The following is a 21,037-nucleotide window of genomic DNA, read 5'->3' on the forward strand; positions in this document are numbered from 1 at the left end:
ATGTTGATCCCGTTTCTACAAAAACATCATGCAGATGAATGATACGTGTTTTGACCGCATAAAGCATCATCACATTACACCAAAAACACAATCGTTCCTGAATAACCATTTGTTCCCATTTGTGCCCAAAAACCACGACCCGACAAATCTGCCTCAGTGTCGCCCAATCGAAGATTTATTCGGGATTTTGAGCTCCTTGGTTTACAAAAATGACTGGAGAGCCAGGAATTGTAAACAGTTGATTGGTAGAATCAAGAAATGCATTCGAAAAGCTGATATGACGGCCATACAACGCTCCTGTTCCGACATCCAACGGAAGCTTCGTCGAACAGCCGATTACGAACCGTTTTCAAATGTTCACTAATTTTCTTTTAACATCTTTTTAGGTTTTTAACGAACACATGAGATGTACAGTACAGTATTTGACACACTAACTAAAAAGGTTAGCCACTTTCGGTTTCCCCTTGAAAATTATTCAAATATTTCTTCGGTTATTCGTATTGTCGATTAATCGATCGATAACGGACATCTCTAATCGTAAAAAACCTTCGACCTTTTGGGACGAAGATACTCCCTTTTTTTCTAAAACGAAAGTAATCGTAATCACAGTAAACAGATAGTACCGTCAAACGGGGTAACTTGCAACAATTCTTAACTATGATTGCAAATAACAACTTATCTGCAGTACATTTGAGGATATTTAATTAATATAAAGTTATTAGGTCTAGGATAGAACAATTTCACATATTGAGAAAAAATAAGCGATCAATATTGGCTGTTGTAGAATTTTTTAACTAATTTGTTACTAGTAACCCCTCAAACGGGGTAACTTGCAACAAGCAATATTTTTTGGATATTGAACGAATTTAATGATTTGTATGAGTTTCTTTGGACTTGAATATGCAAATGATAATCTGACTTGCGATTTTTAATGCTTTTACTATGAATATACGCATAAATGTCCTATGTCACGTTGGTGAAAATAATTTATGAGGGGAGCGAGAGTTGTGTAACAATGCATTACACGTCGTATATCCACTATGCACAATCGCGTCACGAATTGGAGCAGGGGAGTTAAAAATCATCGATATCTTGATTACGTAATATATGAATGTTTATTACGTTACGAGTTATCGTAATTAGACACTGTCATATTGCTGGTGAGGATATTTTCTTTTTGGCCTCTTCTATGGCCATTTTCAGTATATCCAGAGAAAAACTGGCATATTTCTGACTTACCGAAAGTAGCTTACACTCTTCAGGTGTGCTTTAGTATTGTTTGATGCAAAATTAAATGGTAACTTGCTTCGTGAAGTTAACGGAACACAGCTGTTTATATATATCAGCTGTTGCAAGTTACCCCGTTTAAGTACTTGTTTTACGAATAATGTGATAACAAGCAGGGTGAATAGAACTAGTCATCATAAATCAATTATTTTGTTTTCTTATTATTCATTTTACATTTTATGTTAGGCTTCTTTTATTTGAAGTACTTGTGGGCGACAGAAACGTTTTACATACGAAAAATTGGCTATAAATTTGACACCATCTTGTATGATTTTTTAAAAATCATCAGAACAGCAGAAAATCAACTAAACAGTATCTAAGGCTTCTTTGAACTGTTAACAACAAGATTCAGTGACTGATATAGATTAAAAATTGAAGTAAGAGATCAAAAAGTACAATAATTTGGATCGATATACCGTTGTTGCATGTTACCCCGCTGTTGAAAGTTACCCCGTTTGACGGTAAATAAATTTTCTACAACTTACGCTAAGACATCATTTTAGAGCAAACAGCAGTTTCCGAGATAAGATTTTTCAAATATAGTACAGTAGGGTTTCGAATTTGGCATGGTTCGCTTTTGGCATGGTTCGATTTTGGCATGCCTCGATTTTGGCAACAAAAGTATCCGTTTTTGGCAACATAAAATATTTCCAACAAAAATATGCTTGAATATCAGTCAGTTTCCGCATACATGCTTTGAATGACGCAAAAATGATGCCCTCAGAGTGTTCATGAACAAAAGTTTGCTGTTATAGAATGTTTCGAACAATAATATTTTTATTGCCGTAGGACTACGTCTTACGGCTGGTTGCGAAAAACTTACTTGCATCGGACGGATGACTCTTGGCGGACTTTTCAAGCATAAAATGATTGCCATCGTTGATTAATAATATTTACTCAATTTCTAACACATTTACATTCAATTTTTCCATATCTAAAAAGGGTCTCGATTTTGGCACGGTTTCGATTTTGGCAACATAGGCGACACGCATTTGTTGCCAAATTTGAAGTCCAACTGTACCTAATAAAATAAATATGCCTTTATTAAAAGTGATTCTTGACCCTTAATCGTACCTGATCGTACCTTAATTCTGTTAAAGGTGAATATTTTCACTCCTGGTCCTGGTCCTACCACAGGGGTGAGGGGTCTCAAACCATCATAAAAAATTCCTGCCCCCAAAACCCCCCACATGCCAAATTTAGTTACATTTTCTTGATCTCTAATTATGAGGATATTTATATTTCATTTGTATAGGAGCCCTCCCCCACTATTAAAGGGGGAGGGGATATAATTCCCATCATAAAGAGAGGAGGGGTCTCAATTCACCATAGAAAAAAATCTATACCTATAAAGAAGGATTTCTGTCTGTCTGTCTGTCTGTCTGTCCGTATGTTCCTTATAGAATCGAAAACTACTGAACCAATCGGCATGAAAATATGCATGTAGAGGTTTTTTGGGGCCAGGAAAGGTTTTAGTGATGGTTAGAAACCCCTCCCCCCACTAAGAGGGGGGGCTCACATACAAATAAAACACAAATTTCTGCATAACTCGACAACTAATCAAGCAAATAGAACAAAATTTGGCATGTGGGTGTTTTCGGTGACAAAAATTCATTCTATGGTAAATTGAGACCCCTCTCTTCTTTATAAGGGGAATTATAACTCCTCTCCTCCTTAAAAGGGGGGGCTTCCATACAAATTTCCTCATAACTCGAGAACTAATCAAGCAAATGGAACCAAATTTGGCATGTGAAGGTTTTCGAGGGCAAGAATATTTTCTATAGTAAATTAGGACCCCTTCCCACTTTAAGAGGGGGGGGGGGCTCCTGTACCAAAGAAACACAATTTTCCTCATAACTCGAGAAGTAATTAAGCAAATGGAACCAAATTTGGCATGTGGGTGTTTTTGGAGACAAAATTTTTTTCTATGATGAATAGGGACCCCTCCCCGTTTTAGGAGGGGGGGATCCTATACACATGAAATACAAATTTCATCATAACTGAAGAACTAGTCAAGCAAATGGAACAAAATTTGGCATGTGAAGGTTTTCGAGGGCAAGAATATTTTCTATAGTAAATAAGGACCCCTCCCCACTTTAAGAGGGGGGGCTCCTATACAAACGAAATACAAATTTCCTCATAACTCGAGAACTAATCAAGCAAATGGAACAAAATTTGGCACGTGGGTGTTTTTGGAGACAAAATTTTTTTCTATGATGAATTGGGACCCCTTCCCACTTTAGTAAGGGGGGCTCCTATACAAATGAAATACAAATTTCCTCATAACTCGAGAGCTAATCAAGCAAATGAAACCAAATTTGGCATGTGAAAGTTTTCGAGGGCAAGAATATTTTCTATGGTGAATTAGGATCCCTCCCAACTTTAAGAGGGGGGGCTCCTATACAAACGAAATACAAATTTCCTCATAACTCGAAAACTAATCAAGCAAATGGAACCAACTTTGGCACGTGGGTGTTTTTGGAGACAAACATTTTTTCTATGATGAATTGGGACCCCTACCCACTTTAGGAGGGGGGGCTTCTATATAAATGAAATTCAAATTTCCTCATAACTCGAGAACTAATCAAGCAAATAGAACCAAATTTGGCATGTGGAGGTTTTTGGAGGCAAAAATATTTTCTATGGTGAATTAGGACCCCTCCCAACTTTAAGAGGGGGTGCTTCTACACAAATGAAATACAAATTTACTCATAATTCGAGAACTAATCAAGCAAATGGAACCATATTTGGCATGTGGCTGTTTTTGGAGGCAACCATTTTTTCTATGATGAATTGAGACCCCTCTCTTCTTTAGAAAGCGAGTTATGGCCCATCTCCCCTTTAAGAGGGTGGGCTTCCATACAAATGAAATGCAAATTTCCTCTTATCTCGAGAACTAATCGATCAAATGGAACCAAATTTGGCATGTGGGAGTTTTAGATGGCAGAAATTTTTTCTATGGTGAATTACGACCCCTTCCCCTTTTAAGAGGGGAGCTCCCATACAAATGAAATTCAAATTTCCTTATAACTTGAGAACTAATCAAGCAAATGGAACCAAATTTAGCATGTGGGAGATTTTGGAGTCTTGAATTTATTTTACGATAGTTAGAGACCTCTCACTCTTGTGGTAGGGGAATATGGACTCTCATACAAATAAAACAGAAATTTTTGCGAAACTCGAAAACTAATCGAACTCGAGAAATTCGAGACTCTTCCATAAAACATTAGTCAATACAAGACCACAAAAACTATCTATAGTAACACTAGATCATTCAGGACGAGACGGTCGCGAGTGTTGCCGGTGACCCGCCGTCGGAAGCGCCGCCCACTGGGGGGCTTGCAAAACTCGAGATTGTGACAAAGATCATCCGAGATTCATGATTTATGTACAACACAGGTTAATTTGTGGCAATACGAAGTTTGTCGGGTCAGCTAGTTCGAGTTATGAGGAAACCCTCTTAGTGGGGTGAGGGATCTCTAACCATCATAAGAACCTTCCCTGGCACCAAAAACCCCTACATGAAAATTTTCACTCCGATCGGTTCAGTAGTTTTCGATTCTATAAGGAACATTCGGGCAGACAGACAGAAATCCATTTTTATAGGTATAGATTAGAACCATCTTACTTACTTTAGCAGCATCGCCCAACTAAGACTTGAACATACGACAACTGGAACTGGAATAGTGGATTTAATCGTGAAAAAGTTTTTCTTCCTTAAGCATATCGGGGTGTTCAATTTTAAATTTCGCTGTTTTAGATTAAGGAAAGAAAGTTCTTCATAGCTTTTAAAAAATTCAATTGATTTAATAACAAAATTAATTTATAGGTTCCATAATGAATATGGTTTAAAAATTTATATTTAGAAATTAAATTCATAGTCCTTTGAAAGCAACAGCCTGCGGACGTGACTGGAAGCACATCGTCTAGCACCGCAGGTATACCGAGCACTAGGAACAGGTCAACGTTTTCTTCATAATCTCTTTTGCGTCCATCGTTTCTACCTATAGAGCAGATATTCTTCAGAGCGTTTCAAGCGAAAAAACTGTGACAGAAATATAATCATGTTCTTCCATGTCAATGATAACTGTTCCCAACGGAAATGGTTAGTTTTGATTTGCCATAAAGTCTGTAACGGAAACAGCTAATCTTGAATTTTATAAAATTTCTAAATTCGTTTTGATAGACGTTTACCAACATAGCAATGCTGTTTATTTTTTCCACAATAAAATACATTATTAATGACATGGAGATGAAAATTTCTAGAAAATAATCTCCGTAACACATCATCTAAAATTGCTCGCATGTTATAAGACAATTAAAACACTGGACATGTCATACTTTAACTGGATCGCCGGTATGTATCACATATTTACACTGTACTCCGAAGTCATTTTCGCCATTCAATTCCGAACTAGTGAACAAGAGTGTAATATAATGAAGTTTAGTATTTTGAATTGGCAAATAGCTGTTTATTTTCACTACACTCTGGTAATTATTTTGCTTATTCTCTCATTTATTCAAATTTACAACACATACCGATGCCGTGTCCTTCCCGTAGGCTGCAATAACTGTCATATTCGATGAAGAATTCGTAGAATGTGGAAACAATATGCCACTTCCTGCGCTGGATATATCCACATTCCAAATATTGCACCAGGACGGTGGAACATCGGTGTTTAACGGAACGATCAAGTTTTTGAAAGACTACATCAGCCCAATCAAGGTTGAATTGAAGTATAAACGGAACAGAAATAGTTCAATGATTTAAGTACTCTTGCAGCTCCATTTTTATACCGAGAAGCACGAGAGAGGCGAATGGATTGCGGGTGGCCTATCCCGATTCACTATGGACATGTGCCCGCTATTGCAGGTTCCGCATGAGCTGTGGTATCCAATGACAAGCAAAATGAGTCAAAAGCACTGTCCATACATAGCAGGGGTATGTGTCCTTTTGAAATTTAAAAATTACAATTCTCATAGACTCATAATTTGATACAAACACTTTTCCACAGCACGAGGAACATTTTAATATGGTAAATATCGGAAATATAGCAGCTTACTTTCGTGTTCCTGAATCGTTCGTTGGTGATTGGAAATTTTACTTCGAAGTTACAGTTCTGCGCAAAGGACTCCCAGCCTACGAGTGTCTAATGGCACCGGTAACGGCCGTCGATGTATAAACTTTACCAACAGGGTGTAATATTCTACGACCTTCTTTATGTTTAGCAATTTGCAGAAGAGTAACGGGACCACAAAATAAATAAACAAAATTAAAATAATTGAAAAATATTCCAAAAACAAAATACGTTGCAAAATATTATAACCTATAAACTGAATGGTCTAAAAATAAAATAGTAATCGGCAAAAAAATGCCATAGGTTTCGATTCAATGCAGGGAGATTGTTACCACTGGGGTTTTGTGAACGGTTGCTCCAACTTTTCTAGTTTCCTGGTTAGCTAGTTCGAGACAATAATTCAGTTTGACAAAGTAGTACTTTTTAGTCTCAACCAAAAGGTACTGTCAATCGTTGACATATAAAATAAAAACCAGAGCACTCAAGTCACAGTCTTAAGGAACAGCAGTAGTGACTTTCATTTTAAATATTGCTCTGATAGCGTTTATAAAATTTCTACTTCAATGGCAAATGCGCGCTGCGAATTTAGAACCTAGACTTTACGGGATCAATAAAACATCTTATAAATTTTGAAGGTATCAAAATAGTGCATAAAACTGTTAAGTTATATTTTTCGGAATTCGATGACATCTGTTTTCTTCAAAGACCCTATCAGGTATGGCTATATTATTAGCTTCATATATTTTTTAGAAAATCGCTGGGTGGATCAAGTGTCAGAACTAGTGTACTTAAAAGGTAAAAAGTGAAAACTTCTTCATTATTCTCTCTGAACTCCATCAATCATTTCTCTGGAAGGTTTCGCATATTTTTTTTTATTATTGGTGTCGCATGTATTAGATAAATACATATTTCGTAAATTTTCATACATCAGCCACTGTCACTGGGGCCATGAAACACTCCTTGACTAGGCGTCCACGCCGGAAAACTGTAAATTCATTATACAATCTCCATTCTCCAATGAATTGATATGGCATATTGAAATAGACTGCCATATTCCCAAAGTTTACCATATTCAGATGTTCTTCGTGCTGTTGGAAGAGTTTTCGTAATTTATCGTTCACTATGAAATTTTTTTTTTCTGTATTTCAGTGGTGCATACCCCTTTTTTGTACGGACAGTAGTTTTGACTCATTTTCCTGGCCATTGGATACCACAGCTCCCCCGGAACGTGCAATACCGAGCATAGATCGATAACCCGCCGTGATATGCTACCAGGAGTCCATTCTCCTCTCTCCTGCTTTTGTGTATAAAAATTCCACTGCAAGAATGATAAAATTATTAAATTTTTTCTATGTAGTTTTTGCTATCTATCCAACACTCAATGGACTGCCGTAATCATTTAAAAACCTAATCGTTCCATTCCAGATAACCGATCCATCGTCTTGTTGTAATATTTCTAATTCGGATGTATCCACCGACACTAAAGGCATATTGTTTCCACAATCTACGATTTCTGCATCAAAAATATAAGCTATCTTTGCCTACAAAGGATTCTCTAGTTATTTGTTATTGACGTTTGGAAATCAGTGGTTCAAAAAAATACCATGACGCAATGGAACAAGAATACCACACTCCAATTGAAAATGTTATATGCCATAATGCTGGGTGAGAAAACTATCGTACCTTAGCTCGAAACGAAGTGACAATAATGATTTTGAAGGGCCTTCTAAATACGTAGTACCTACCTACCAGTTAAGCGATGTAATCGACGATCCCACCTGTGTACGACATGTTCAATGTTTGTTTGTCATACAACATTCGAACTGTTTTAGATGACGCTCACTTAAGATTAGTTCGAAAACCTTGCAATTCTAGATGAAATTAACAGTAGATTAACAACCGGTTCGAATTATCATCTGTTTTGCTTTTGTTTACATTCCATTGCTTTCCGAAGTACCCCGGAAATGTTTTTTTATACTTTATTTTAAGTTTATCATAACATATGAAATTTAAAATTGAGTTCTGTAGATGTAGTTCTGCTGCACGCTCGTAAGAACTGACGGAATTATTCTGTGCTGGACGTTCAACACTATCGGATTTGTTCCATCCATTTTCTGTCTACATATATATTTTAACAGGATGATAATAAAAGTCTTAAAAATTGTACTAATATCTAATTTCTAAAAGATTTTGATTTCGCACAAAAACAATTCATATCTACCATTAATGAAAGTTGTTTAGCCGTTTCAATTCAATATGTATCAAATTATAGAGGTAAAATTAATTTTTTTTTGAATACTAAAAAAACTTTGTACATATTCGCAAACCTAGTCTTTGTTGATCTAATTCCAGCATCTTCAAAACATGCCTATAAGAGCAATGCTGAAGCTGGAAAATGGTCACACTGAATCAACATGCACCCAATTCACGCCAAATGTCCCACAAGGCTCTCATTTGGGACCTCTTCTTTTTATTATATTTCCCATCATAATCTATCATTATACTATTGTTATATCATCAATATTTCCTTCATTTTTGAAGATCTACGTAGAGCAAATGACATGTCAATAAAACCAAGAAACTAATGACTAGGAAGGCGTATGACCGATCTGGTCATTATAATTTTTCGGTAATATTTCAGGGGCGGAAAATAATACCAACAGAAAACGTTTATTGCTAAAAGATTTCCTTGATAATGAATTCCCTGGATTGCTGAAAAAATTTGCTAGCAGTTCCATGAAAAAACGTATACTTTGACGTAGGACTACGTCTCGCATTTTCCCGAAAAATGCAACTCGAACTAATGCTATCTACCGAATTATTTATTATAATATACAAAAGCTACGTAAGTTAAGAAATGACTGAAATAAATAAGCGATGGCCATAAAAATCTGAAAATTTCCTTTTGGCATTTTCTGGGAAAAAAGGAAAACATTTGGAAATTAATTATTGTTTTCGATTATGGTTCCATGAATTATGTCCGTGCCACAAAACTTCATAAAACTGAAACCCTTCCGCCCAAAGCTGCGCGATTATTTTGCGAAAATACCAAATAATCGGGTCTGTATTTGAATATAAAAACCAAAGATTAAGCAACACTTTGGATATGACATTCAATTTTGGGTCGTGTACATGTCAAAATTAGAAACATTCGACAATACGTAAAGCGACTAAACAAAGTTTACTTTTTAATTTGAATAAAAAAGATCGGGTTCGACGGTAATAAACGTATTTGGCCAGATTAGTTATAAAAAAAGCGGACTGGAACAGAAAACTTTTGGAATGGCGGCGAATTTGGGCAGACATCAGCAAAATGACGTTTGGGTGCGGGTAGGATTATTCTTATGACAATCGAGTATGGAATTATCTGAGACGAGACGTGTCAACTCTTAGTAGATTTTTATACCAATTTAGACCAGCCGCTGATTGGCTGATATGGACTGCTTTGCACGCATAAAAACTGAAAACACATAAAAAGGACACTCAGCTGTGTTGTCAAGAACATATTCATGACTTCTGGTAAAGCTGCTAGACAACGTGAGAAAAGTATCAAAAGTTTGTTGAAAAGAAGAGAAAGAAGCCAGTTGTCACATCTCATCTCAGGAAATTGTCAAAACGGGAGACGGAGTACTGCAGTTCTGATCAGATGCGACATACTCGATTCTACCAGAAATAACGTATGTATTTAATGATCTCATTGTAGTAACTTTTGAAGAATTGTCGCATTATGCTAGTCTAATAATACTTTCTTTCTCTACTATTAAACTTAGACTATCAACAAGATATCCTAAATTACAATCAGTAAACCGACGCAATTTTATAAACAAACCATGGCCTGACGATGACGATAAACCATTACCAAATGCTAAAAAAACCATGCCACATGCATACCAGCTCCAAAAGTATTCCCGAAAACACCAGTTTCTTACTGTTTATATACATTCATCCCACCAAACCAGTCTGGACCGGTATTTTGAGAGTTTATTTTCGACCCGTTTAGCTTATTCCATCTTCCAATCGGAGGAGAACCAAAACAAAAAAGAACACAACCTCGGGAGGAAAACCATCACTTCTGAGTTAATATTATTGTTTATGCCGCGTACCCCACTCACCTCGATCTGCGCGCTAACCCTTTCCGGTCGGATTCCCCGTTCGCTTGGCTGCTGGGCCGTTGGGAACAGAGAAATTTCAGCGCGACTCGTTCTGCGCCATGAATTCTGCGTCGCAATTTCAGCTTTCGGCAGTCCGCGTGCCCCGGTCGAAGCGGTTCAATAAACCGATGACGATGATGATAGGCGCTGATACGCGCAATCAATATTCTGCAAAAGGAAAATCACCGAGAGATGAAGAAGGAATACCGAATTAGTACGGCAAAACACTTATTCGTCGAGTGTACAGTGAGTGTGTTATTCACGCTGCCTGCCGCCATTGCCAGTGAGACGGATGGACGGGGCCAATAAAAAAGTGTAATCATTTTGACTCATCATGCTGCTTTCGAGAACGCACTGACTGAAGAATTAAAAAAAAAACCTCTAGGCAACTACCGCGCCACCGGTCCGGCCCGGTTCCGGGATGGAGATAAGGGGCACGTCTTTTGCCGAATGGCAAAGCGTTTCGGGCCATTATTCGGTAGCGTCAAGTAGAAATCGACTAAAACTGTAAGAATATTACGCATATTGTATATATATTTTTTATTTACATTGAATACGGCAATATACAAACTACCAAATATAGGACAACTGGACTTCTAACTAATTCATAATTGTATGATCTACTAGCTACAACCCGCGTGCGTCGCCTCGTGTCTAATTGAGAGCGAATCAGAGATAGCTAACCTAATTTTCTATAATTTCGACGACGAAATAATTTTTTTGGTGTGATATATCTAGATTCATCATAACGGAGAAAACCGGAATGTATGACCAAACCGCCTAAATGTACCTCTACAACTCTATCAGCAGCAACTACGTTACTAGTGATTGTTTTGACTGCGTTCTGGCATAGTTTGTTTTCGCTTACATTTATATACCAATTTGCCACTGTCAACTGTGGCGCTGGTGTTTTAACCAGGGCACTGACATCCGTACGTAGAGAGTATAGAAATAGTCTATCTATAGTGTTAGTTATACAGCTGTGAAGTTTATTTACATAGAAAAATTTCAGTCTAATTATCACTATTTACACTTTGAAAAATTAGGATCCAACACTACCCCAGAAACTGAAGTGATGCCCAACAAAATCCGGAAATATTTCAATTTAGGTTTTGATGGTGGTTTGGTCACTTCATCGGCTACATGTTCATGCATACTTATGTAAACTAAGGGAGTAATGCCATGATTACGAATATCCTGTTGATAGTGATATCTCATGTCAATGGATTATACCAATACTTGCAACTTTGATTATCACATCTAATCTCAATTGATTTCGCAGCTCCGAAGAGACTTGAAAAATTGCGCTACCAAGAAGTTTCTTGTAAAACAGTTGACAACGCTATGTACTCAGCTTCACAGTAATTGTTGAAAGTGTAATTGTTGGTTGTTTCCTACAAAATCCTACGAAATCGTTCCTCCTAAGGCTAAAAGGTATAACGTATCCGCTCGTAGACGTTCTCACATCAGGATTCGAATCCCAATCAGCATCATCGTAATAACCGATAGCATCCAGATTAGCAACTTGATAGTATTTCAACTTGTGTGATTCCCCAAGATAACGGAAAACATGCTTCACCGCAATCCAATGCTTTTGCCCTGGATTTTTGTTGAATCGACTAAGTGTATTAACCGCAAACACTGTATCACTTCATCTTCTTCTTTGTGACATTTCGCTTGTTAACTTTTCACTATTTTTGACTGATATTTTCACAGGCGTATTTGCTCATATGGTAATGCTTTGATAGAGACTCAATGCATTTCATTTAGACCAATGAGTCGGTTGAAATTATTCAATAAATATCAAATATCAAATAAGGCTTGTTTATATTACGAGCGCTCAGCGTAAAGTGGCGTCGAAAGAAGAGCAGGTGCGAATAGCAATTGTGTGCGGTCGCATTGAAAATCCGGATCTCTAAGAAAATTTGCCAAAAAGCTTGGATTTTCTCCAAGCACTGTTCACAGTGTTTCAAAATCGTTCGATACTCGCTTGACTAGAGCTAGGAAGAACGGAAGTGGAACATAAACGGCTCTGAGGAACCACCACAAGGATGCGAAGGTAAAACAAATATTACGGAGGAGACCAGATCTTTCTGTACGTACCATTGCTCGTAAAACAAAAATGTCGCCAACATTCGTGCACACTTCTAAGCAACGATAAGGCATGATGTCTTTCAAGGTGAGGACTGGGCCAAACCGTAATGATAAGCAAAATACGACGGCCAAAACACGCGCTCATAGGCTTTATCGCGAATATTTAACGAAGTTTCCATGCGTTATAATGGACGATGAAACGTATGTCCTAGAAGACTTTAAACAGCTTCCTGGTATGTCTTTTTACACTGTCATGAAACGGAATGGCGTTACAGAGCATTTTAGGACAAAGAAGAAAGCCAGGTTATCCAAAAAATATTTAGTATGGCAGGCCATATGCAGGTGTGGTCGAGCAAACAAAAGTTACATCACTACGGGATCGGTTAACAAGGAAATATACCGTAAAGAATGCCTGCAGAAACGATTGTTACCATTCCTACACAGCCATAATGTACCCTCGCTGTTTTGACCTGATTTGGCATCCTGTCACTACGCCAAAGATGTTTTGGAATGGTATGATGCTAAAGGAGTCCATATTGTACCGAAGAAGGCGAATCCACCTAACTGTCCAGAGTTACGCCCCATCGAGCAGTATTGGGCTTTGGTTAAGAGCGAGCTGTCCCAGCACAAACAACAAGCAACAACTATAGATTAATTTCGAAAATCTTGGACAAGCGCAGCTAAATTGGCTGCCAACAAGTCTGCACTGACCCTCATGGGCATGGGTAAACTCCAAAGTTCGCCAATTTTTCATGCAGACCAAATAAGTAATGTTAATTTGTTTGATTTATTTAACGATGCACACATAAATGATATAAAATTGTTTCATGGATTAAACTTCTAGCAAATTAGCTTTATTGCAAAATTTAGTTGTCCAGATTTTGTCGCGAACAAGCCTTATCAATGTACAGGGATACATCGATATAAGCAGTGTTGAAAAATTCATAGCAGCAAAAAACTCAATGAGATTTCAAGCACAAGAAATTTCAGCCTTGATCACAAGCGCAAAACTCACATATGAATTTCTCTCGCTATTATACGCGATGTCTCCGTTACTACGCGATGTGAACCAAATTCAGCTATGAGCATTTTGCTTCATTCTTCCACAGCTGGCATTTCATACAACGAACCAGAGAGCAAAAAAAATTTACCGTTAGAGAAAACAGCAGCGATATACGCAGCACACATTCATCAATTAAGATGGCAAACATATTGGCGGAATTTACATTTTTCCTTCGCGGGAATCGACATTTTCTTAACTAGAAAGTAACAAGCCTAATAAGAATTAGATAAACATGTAATTTAAATGTGCGTTTTAGTTTAACTTTGCGAATTTTCGATTTATTTAGAGATTCTCTCACGCTCACTGCTACGTATCGCACGAGAGAACGCCTATGCTGTTCAACAAGGAATTGGTATGTATATGTGCATAGCTCCGGGAAGCAGTTGAACCAAAGCAGAATGTAATCCAGTGGGAAGCAATATGTGTGAGTTTTGTGCTTCTTGCTATGAAAATAGAAAAACTCACGCGTTGTTTTTTTCTGCATAGGATTAAGCTGACTTGATTCACAGTTGATTTCGATTTTTAATGAGTTTTGATATTTTGAGTTTTTACCATTACTGGATATAAGACAATTTATAATTTTAAAAATTTGTCTTATATCGAAACATGATTTAAAAAAAAATTTGCAATAGCGGTCGCCAATTTTGCTCTGTGTAGTGTGTTAACGTTTTTTCAACTATTTATTATTGTTTGAACTATTATTTTTAACAATTTATAGGGTTATTTTGAAACAATGAACATCTTTATGGTGCCGATTTTGGAATGAAAAATTAGCTCTGGTATCGTTACCAGCTGTGTCAAACGGATTTGTTCGATATAAGACAAAAATTGTCCAGAGTGTAACCATTTTTCGTCTGGGCTAAAGCTTGCTTCATTTAGAAGGAACAAACTTTTGCTTATATTGTGGCGCTCTTGGTGGACGAATTTGGAAGTTCTTGGCGCCCACGTATCGGAAATTTTATTAACTTCACCGTATTGTATTTTTGTATGTATTTTTGATGAAGAAAGTGTGCGCCACCTAATGAGCCATATTACAGGAAAAGTTCGAGAATTCCTTCGAAACCGTGACGAATAATTTTATCCCTATTTTTTCTTGAAAGTATGAATAAAAAGCTACATTTGTGTAAGAAAAGATCTTGAATTCAATAAAAAATAACTGAATACAATTCAATAATACAAAATATCAGCAATCGAAAAAACGAACTAACCAACTTTAAAGAAGGTTTTTTGATGGGTAAATGTTATTATTACCACTTACCAACACATAAGACGTAACCAATTACGTATCACACGAAAAGTCCAAATTCGAATAAAAAACATTAAAAATAACGAAGCGGCAAAGTTCCTGGAAAAGAAAATATGTGCCTTGAAGACAAATTCGACAGCACGAAAGAAGCCAATAATCTCTTGAACTTTTTCTCCTTCAAAATGGACAAAAAGAACGAAGTAGAGTGAAGACAGCAGCACCTCATGAAAGAATGAAAGAATGCGAATCGAGCAGCCAAAAAAAGCAGAAGTCTTTTATACTACGCAGTTACGATGTTACGAAACTGCTTCGCACTGACTGGTCGGTCGGTCATGACAAACAGATTATATTTCGGGCCGATGCTTTTTTTGTGCAAACTGACTCTTTTTTACGCTCTAACTAGCACTGCGAACCGGTAGGTATAAGTACTAAAACTTGACACTAAACTACCTATACCGGAGACGTTAGTTCTTGAGTTAAAATTTGATATTTGAAAAAGCATGTAACCCTGGCCCAACTAATGGTCATTCTTCACTGAACTCTGCAGTAATGGGCATCTTAGGCATGTTTTGAATAAAATTCAGCCATGAAACACTTTTTTGTCAAGCATCTAATTCGCTTATTTCGGGGTCAAGTAACACCAAATTCGATTAGCTCGGGCAATCAAGCGAAAAGGTTTCGAAGAAGTAAATATGATTGCTTGAACTAAAATAGAAACTGTTGCTTACGCTCTGACGTATATTTGCTATCATTCAGGACATTAATAAAAACGAAACATTTGGTAATATTGCCGGTTGGACTGGAAATTATGTTTCAAGACAGCTGGATGTAATAAATAAGGATCAAATCTCCAAGTGACGGACTGCCCACTCGGTACGTTTCTCAGAAGTCATGCGACACAAACTGTATCCTCCTTACCCGTCTGTAAGTTAATCTTCTAGCGAACTAATGAACGATCATCTTTTAATGAATCCGCTGCAATTATGGATTAATAATATTTTTCTTTGTCTCCATCATCCATACAGCAACAGACCAAACATATGGGCTGCAACCACGATAATCAACACAATGAAATACAAAACAAGTGAACATCCGATTGTCCGGGTATCGGATTCTACAATTTTAAACTCCTAACCTCAGCATATGCGGGTTTTAGTTTCCAAGCATTAGTCTTCTCGGAAAGCGACAACATTCGATTAACATACGAGCGTTTTAACTTGCTTTCAAGTTCTATAATTGCATCAAACTGGTATCAATAAAAACCGGCTCAATAAAAGATATATAAAGTGTCAATATTTTATTTATCTACCTTCACAATTTCAATAAATCACCGAGAGCAATTATGACTATGAACCATTCTAGACAAATTCTAGACAAGCGCAATAAAAAAAATCTGATTAAGCAAATTATGTCAGGGGCAACTGCAGCTGTACGCTTGTCAGTTTTTATCGGTAATTGCAGCTGTCGTGTAGACACCGACATGTTTCTATAATTAACTTCAATCCATACAATGCGAACAGATGATACACTATAATGATCGTCGGAACGTCGACGCTTGGAAACTCAAAACCTTCGATATCACGTGAAGGATTAGAAATTGGCACATTCGAGATAAATGCATTCGACTCACTGACAATGTTCAATGCAATGACCCCTCAATATCCTGACAGTGTACTCGCTGAATATGAAATAACAACACGCTTGCATTGGTTTATCGGTTATTCACCTTAGCTGGACCTGGAGCATCACTCCGGGTTGGTCGACAACAAAACAACAAAGCCTTTCGTAAAAAAATCGTATCTATCAACGAATTATCTATTGATCTAAAAAACAAATGGTAAATAACGGTAAGCGGTACTTTTATTGATAAGTCGAGGAAACAACGAAAACGAGACAAACTTATTTAGTTTATAGTTTTTTTATAGGCAAATTAAGCTATATTGACGTGGCAGTACGTTTTACCGCAAGGTGTCATTCAAAAATTTAGATTCAGGCGAACGTCACAAAATAATGAATGATTTTGAACGCTGGTAACTCTTCCAATTCTGAACGATTTTCAATGACTTGTATACCAATCGATTCATAAAAGATTTGAATAAAGTCAACCGACTCATTTCTCTAAATCAAATGCTGGCTGAGACAAGCCACCTTGAGCAACCTAGCAATTGCATGATAATTAGTTTAACATTGCTGTTCAATGAAGGAGTGAAAATCAACGAAATGTCAAATTTCCCCATGAATTTTCTATATTATCTGCTTACCTCCCAGGCACAGACGACAATTAGATACACATCCGACACACATCTCACATATTCCATTGAGCAAATATCCCTAGAATTATTTTATTGCAATATATAATGTAATTGAAACTGACGACGTTATGGAGAATTAACTGTCATAGGAAGAAGTTTAAAAATGATTATGGGTACTTATATCATACGAATTGCCAAAATCGAAAAATACCGCTGGCACGACCTTAATACTGGCCCGTCTCTATCGACATTCCCCTGCGTTTTACGAATAAAAAGGGTTTTTTTAGGAATATCCATGGTTTTTAGAAGTCAAATATCGTTGTTCGATGCCAAATTCAATAAAAGGTGTCCCACACCCAATTGCATCACAGAAGAAACGCTGTAGAAAATTGCCTAATTGACTGATCCTTTTCAAACATTCCGACAATAAAATATAACCCATTAGTAAGCTTTTGGCATATTTATTTCAATCAACTTCAATACCATAACCATATGCTCGCACCTTACGCTTAACTCCACCCAAAAAAAATTTTTACGACATCTGGTTCCAGCTTCTTCTGTACGAAAACGCACTTTTTCTTCCCCCTTAATCTAAAACTTTTATCCCTCTTATCCCCCTTAATCCCCTTAATCCTCCTATCCCCCTTAATCTAATATCCCCCTTAATCTAAGACTGTTAAAAGTTAGTCATTGCTTACTATATTGAAAATAAAAAAATAACTTTTGTGTTAGGAAATATAGACATAGTTTTTCAGCAAAGTTGTAAATAATGTAAAAACAAACAACTTTGCTGAAGAAATAAAACTTCTACCTTTATCGAGCGCTAAACTATAGGACATATTCTTTGAAATTTCCTTAAAAATTAGTTTTTCATTCTTAGCTTTCGTTAGTTGCATTTTACATGAACATACTCTAGGTAATTATCGAAGCACTCAAACACATGTTTTTGCAGAAGACCGCAAGTCTCTGGGACTTTTACTTTCTAAGATATCACATATTCTAGCTTTAAATTTCCTTAGCTTTACGAGCCTATGGGGTGAAATGGGGCTAGTGGATTTATGAAAGCAGTACTTCACCTTAAAGCTTAACTCGAGTACTATAAACTTGTATTCCGGTTCCGGTTGTCCCCAACCACGCAAATGAGAGTACGGCAAGCATACGTTTTATGTGTTTCGTGTTCGCAAAAGGCTCGATACACGTTCATTCTTTTGTGTTAGTAGATAGACAAATAGTTTCTATGGCAAAGTTATGGAAAATATAAAGGCAAACAACTTTGCTAAGGAAATAACATTTCTATCTCTATCGAGTGCAGACCCATAGAGTATTTTCTTTGGAAATTCTTTAAAAATAGTTTTTCATACTTAACGTAAGTTGGTTGCATTTTACGAGAATATATGGTTCTAGGCGATTACTGAAGGACTCAAAATTCACGTTTTTGCAGAAGATTGCAAATCTCTAGGACCTTTCCTTACAAAGTTATCGCTTTTGGCTCGTGAAGTTAAGGAAAAATAAAACTTAAATAAGCGATAACTTTGGGCAGAAGTATCTGCCCAAATTTACAAGAGAAAATACCCAACGGGTATTTGCTGCAGCGTTTCTTCCGTGGTGCAATTTGATGTGGGACACCCTTTATAGCGACTGATGGTTCAACAATTAGGAGTAAGAATTCGGCGTTGGACATAATTTTGAAATCCAAGATGACTGGTGGTGATTCAGGTTATTCTATGGACTCTATAGCTCTACAACTTAGGCGTTTAGTTACTGGCGTACCTAGGTTGAGGCACGTGCCCCATTTTATCTGTAAAATTTTATCTGTAAAATTTTATCTAAAACAAAATAATATCTGTAACCTAAAAGTCCGCAGTTTTTAATTTGATTGACAACTATTTCTGAGAAAAGTAAATTGATAGCGTAAATAGTTCTAATTTCAAGTACAATTTAAACTCCACAGAAAACACAGAAAATTATGTTCTGTCACATGGAACTTTATGAAATAATTTTTTCTTGTTTGTTAATTTCAAATCTTTTAGTCATCAAATCAAATCCTAATGATAAAATGATTTGAATGATGTTGTTAAATGTTAAAATCCGTGATAAAGTTACTGTTTTTCCTGAGTTGTAGTCGCAAAAACCAATTTTACTGAATATTTACCTAAGTCAAAGTATCATTTCTCACGAACCAAACAGCGTGAAGCAAACAATTTCTCATGATGTAAGTTGTTCTCACCATTTCACAGAAGGATTACCGATGAATTTAGTCCGTCTATTACGGCTTTCCAGAAAAACGGAAAATATCACTGGAGAAAATGTGACGAAAACTGTAAAAACGCAATAGACGCGAGAAAAAAAAAGTTGTATGAAAAGAAGAAAATCGAAAGAAACAACGTGACGGAAACGGAGAAGAAATGGGACACACAAGGAGAAACAATGGATGGTAAAGGCGGAAAAGAAAAGGAGAAAGTAACGAATAAGGAAAATAAGCATAAGCCTAAGCATAGGATACCGCCCGTGTGCTGCTACTCCGTTATTGACCAGGACCGACGAAAATTGCAAAATGATGGCTGGAAAAAGCATGCTTGGGACAACACACTGTTCCTCATTGTGCAACCTTATCAGGTCCCTGCATGCTGATCAATACCGACGCCGGTCACGTCCGAATGCGGATCCTGGTGGGATGGGAAGGAATGTTAGTCCAATACTTGTTGCTACTAAAGACCAGGGAATCCTCTGCATCTTCACAAGCATTTCGGGAAAGGAATTGTTGTTAGTAGAAAGGGGAGCTAGATAATGATCAAATTTAATTGAAATGTAATTTGTCGAAAACTACGCGCGGTTTCGGTGTGGAATAATGCAACAAACGAGGCACAAAAATAAACGATGCTAAATTTCCATACGAAACGATGCTCGTTATGTAAACACCATTTATTTGAAACTAACCTGGATATTCAATAGTTTTCTTGTTGTCAGTAATTACGAAAATTAAGATCACAAATACACATTTAATATAATGTAATGGTACTACATAAACAACCATGATTTGTTAATTTATATCGAAAAATGCTATTTACATGCAAGATTCACGGTGGCTTGAAATCCACCTGAAAATAAAAATCAGGCACAATAAAACGAGCCAATATAGTCCCTAAGATGATAAGCGTTTCCTCTTATCAACGCTAATACGCAGAGATATAGCGTCCTACACGCCTTAAAGTAACGAATGAGGAAAATGAGAAACGAGACAAAAAAAATGGAAAGAAACTAATGAAAACAGAAGACGAAAGGGATAAAACGGAAAAGAAAAACAGAACGTGACAAAAACGAGAAGACGCAGAAGAGAAAAAATGGAAACAGAAGACAAAAGGAATAAAACGGAAAAGAAAAACAGAACGTGACGGAAAACAAGGAATAACAGAAGAAAAGACGCAAAATGAGACAAAAAATAGAAAAACAAGAGAAAAACCAGGGCGAAAAACAGAGTAGAAAAAGGAGACAAACGGGACGGGTAACGTGGAGGAGGTAAAAGTAAAACGGAGAGAGGATATGTTACAAAAAGAAGGAAGACTAAAAAGAAAAAGAAGAAACCCGAAAGGAAAAGTAAAGAAAGGAAAACGAAAAAAATTTGAGTGCGACAACGAGGAGATAAAGAAAGAGGCCGATACAGGAAAAGGAAGGTGGAACAGAAAACAAGAAAAACTAAAAGGGAAAAGTAGTAAAGCGAAACAGATAAAGGACGACCGATAGAGGAAACAAGGAAATGGGAAAAAAATGTCAAACGGGATATGAAAACAAGAAAATGAGACAGAAAAAGAAGAAAGGAAAAACAGGAGAAACATATCAAAGAAAACAGTAGGCGGGTAATTGAAAAG

At 36.8% G+C, this 21,037-nt stretch overlaps 2 protein-coding genes across 2 annotated transcripts in view; one reads left to right on the plus strand and one right to left on the minus strand.

Annotated features, from left to right (window-relative positions):
- Window positions 1–21,037, minus strand: part of LOC128743762 (inositol-pentakisphosphate 2-kinase) — a 192,041-nt gene that overhangs the window by 55,647 nt on the left and 115,357 nt on the right. The window contains exon 3 of the mRNA XM_053840423.1: window positions 10,478–10,684. The gene's annotated coding sequence lies outside the window, so the exon portion shown is untranslated. The remainder of the gene's footprint in view (window positions 1–10,477; window positions 10,685–21,037) is intronic.
- On the plus strand, window positions 5,900–6,470 carry LOC128740419 (uncharacterized). Its single transcript, XM_053835958.1, has 3 exons — window positions 5,900–6,013; window positions 6,071–6,229; window positions 6,303–6,470. Exons 1-3 carry the CDS (start codon window positions 5,900–5,902, stop codon window positions 6,468–6,470), a joined length of 441 nt encoding a protein of 146 aa, XP_053691933.1.

Source organism: Sabethes cyaneus, chromosome 3 (assembly GCF_943734655.1).
Source record: "Sabethes cyaneus chromosome 3, idSabCyanKW18_F2, whole genome shotgun sequence".
NCBI lineage: Eukaryota > Metazoa > Arthropoda > Insecta > Diptera > Culicidae > Sabethes > Sabethes cyaneus.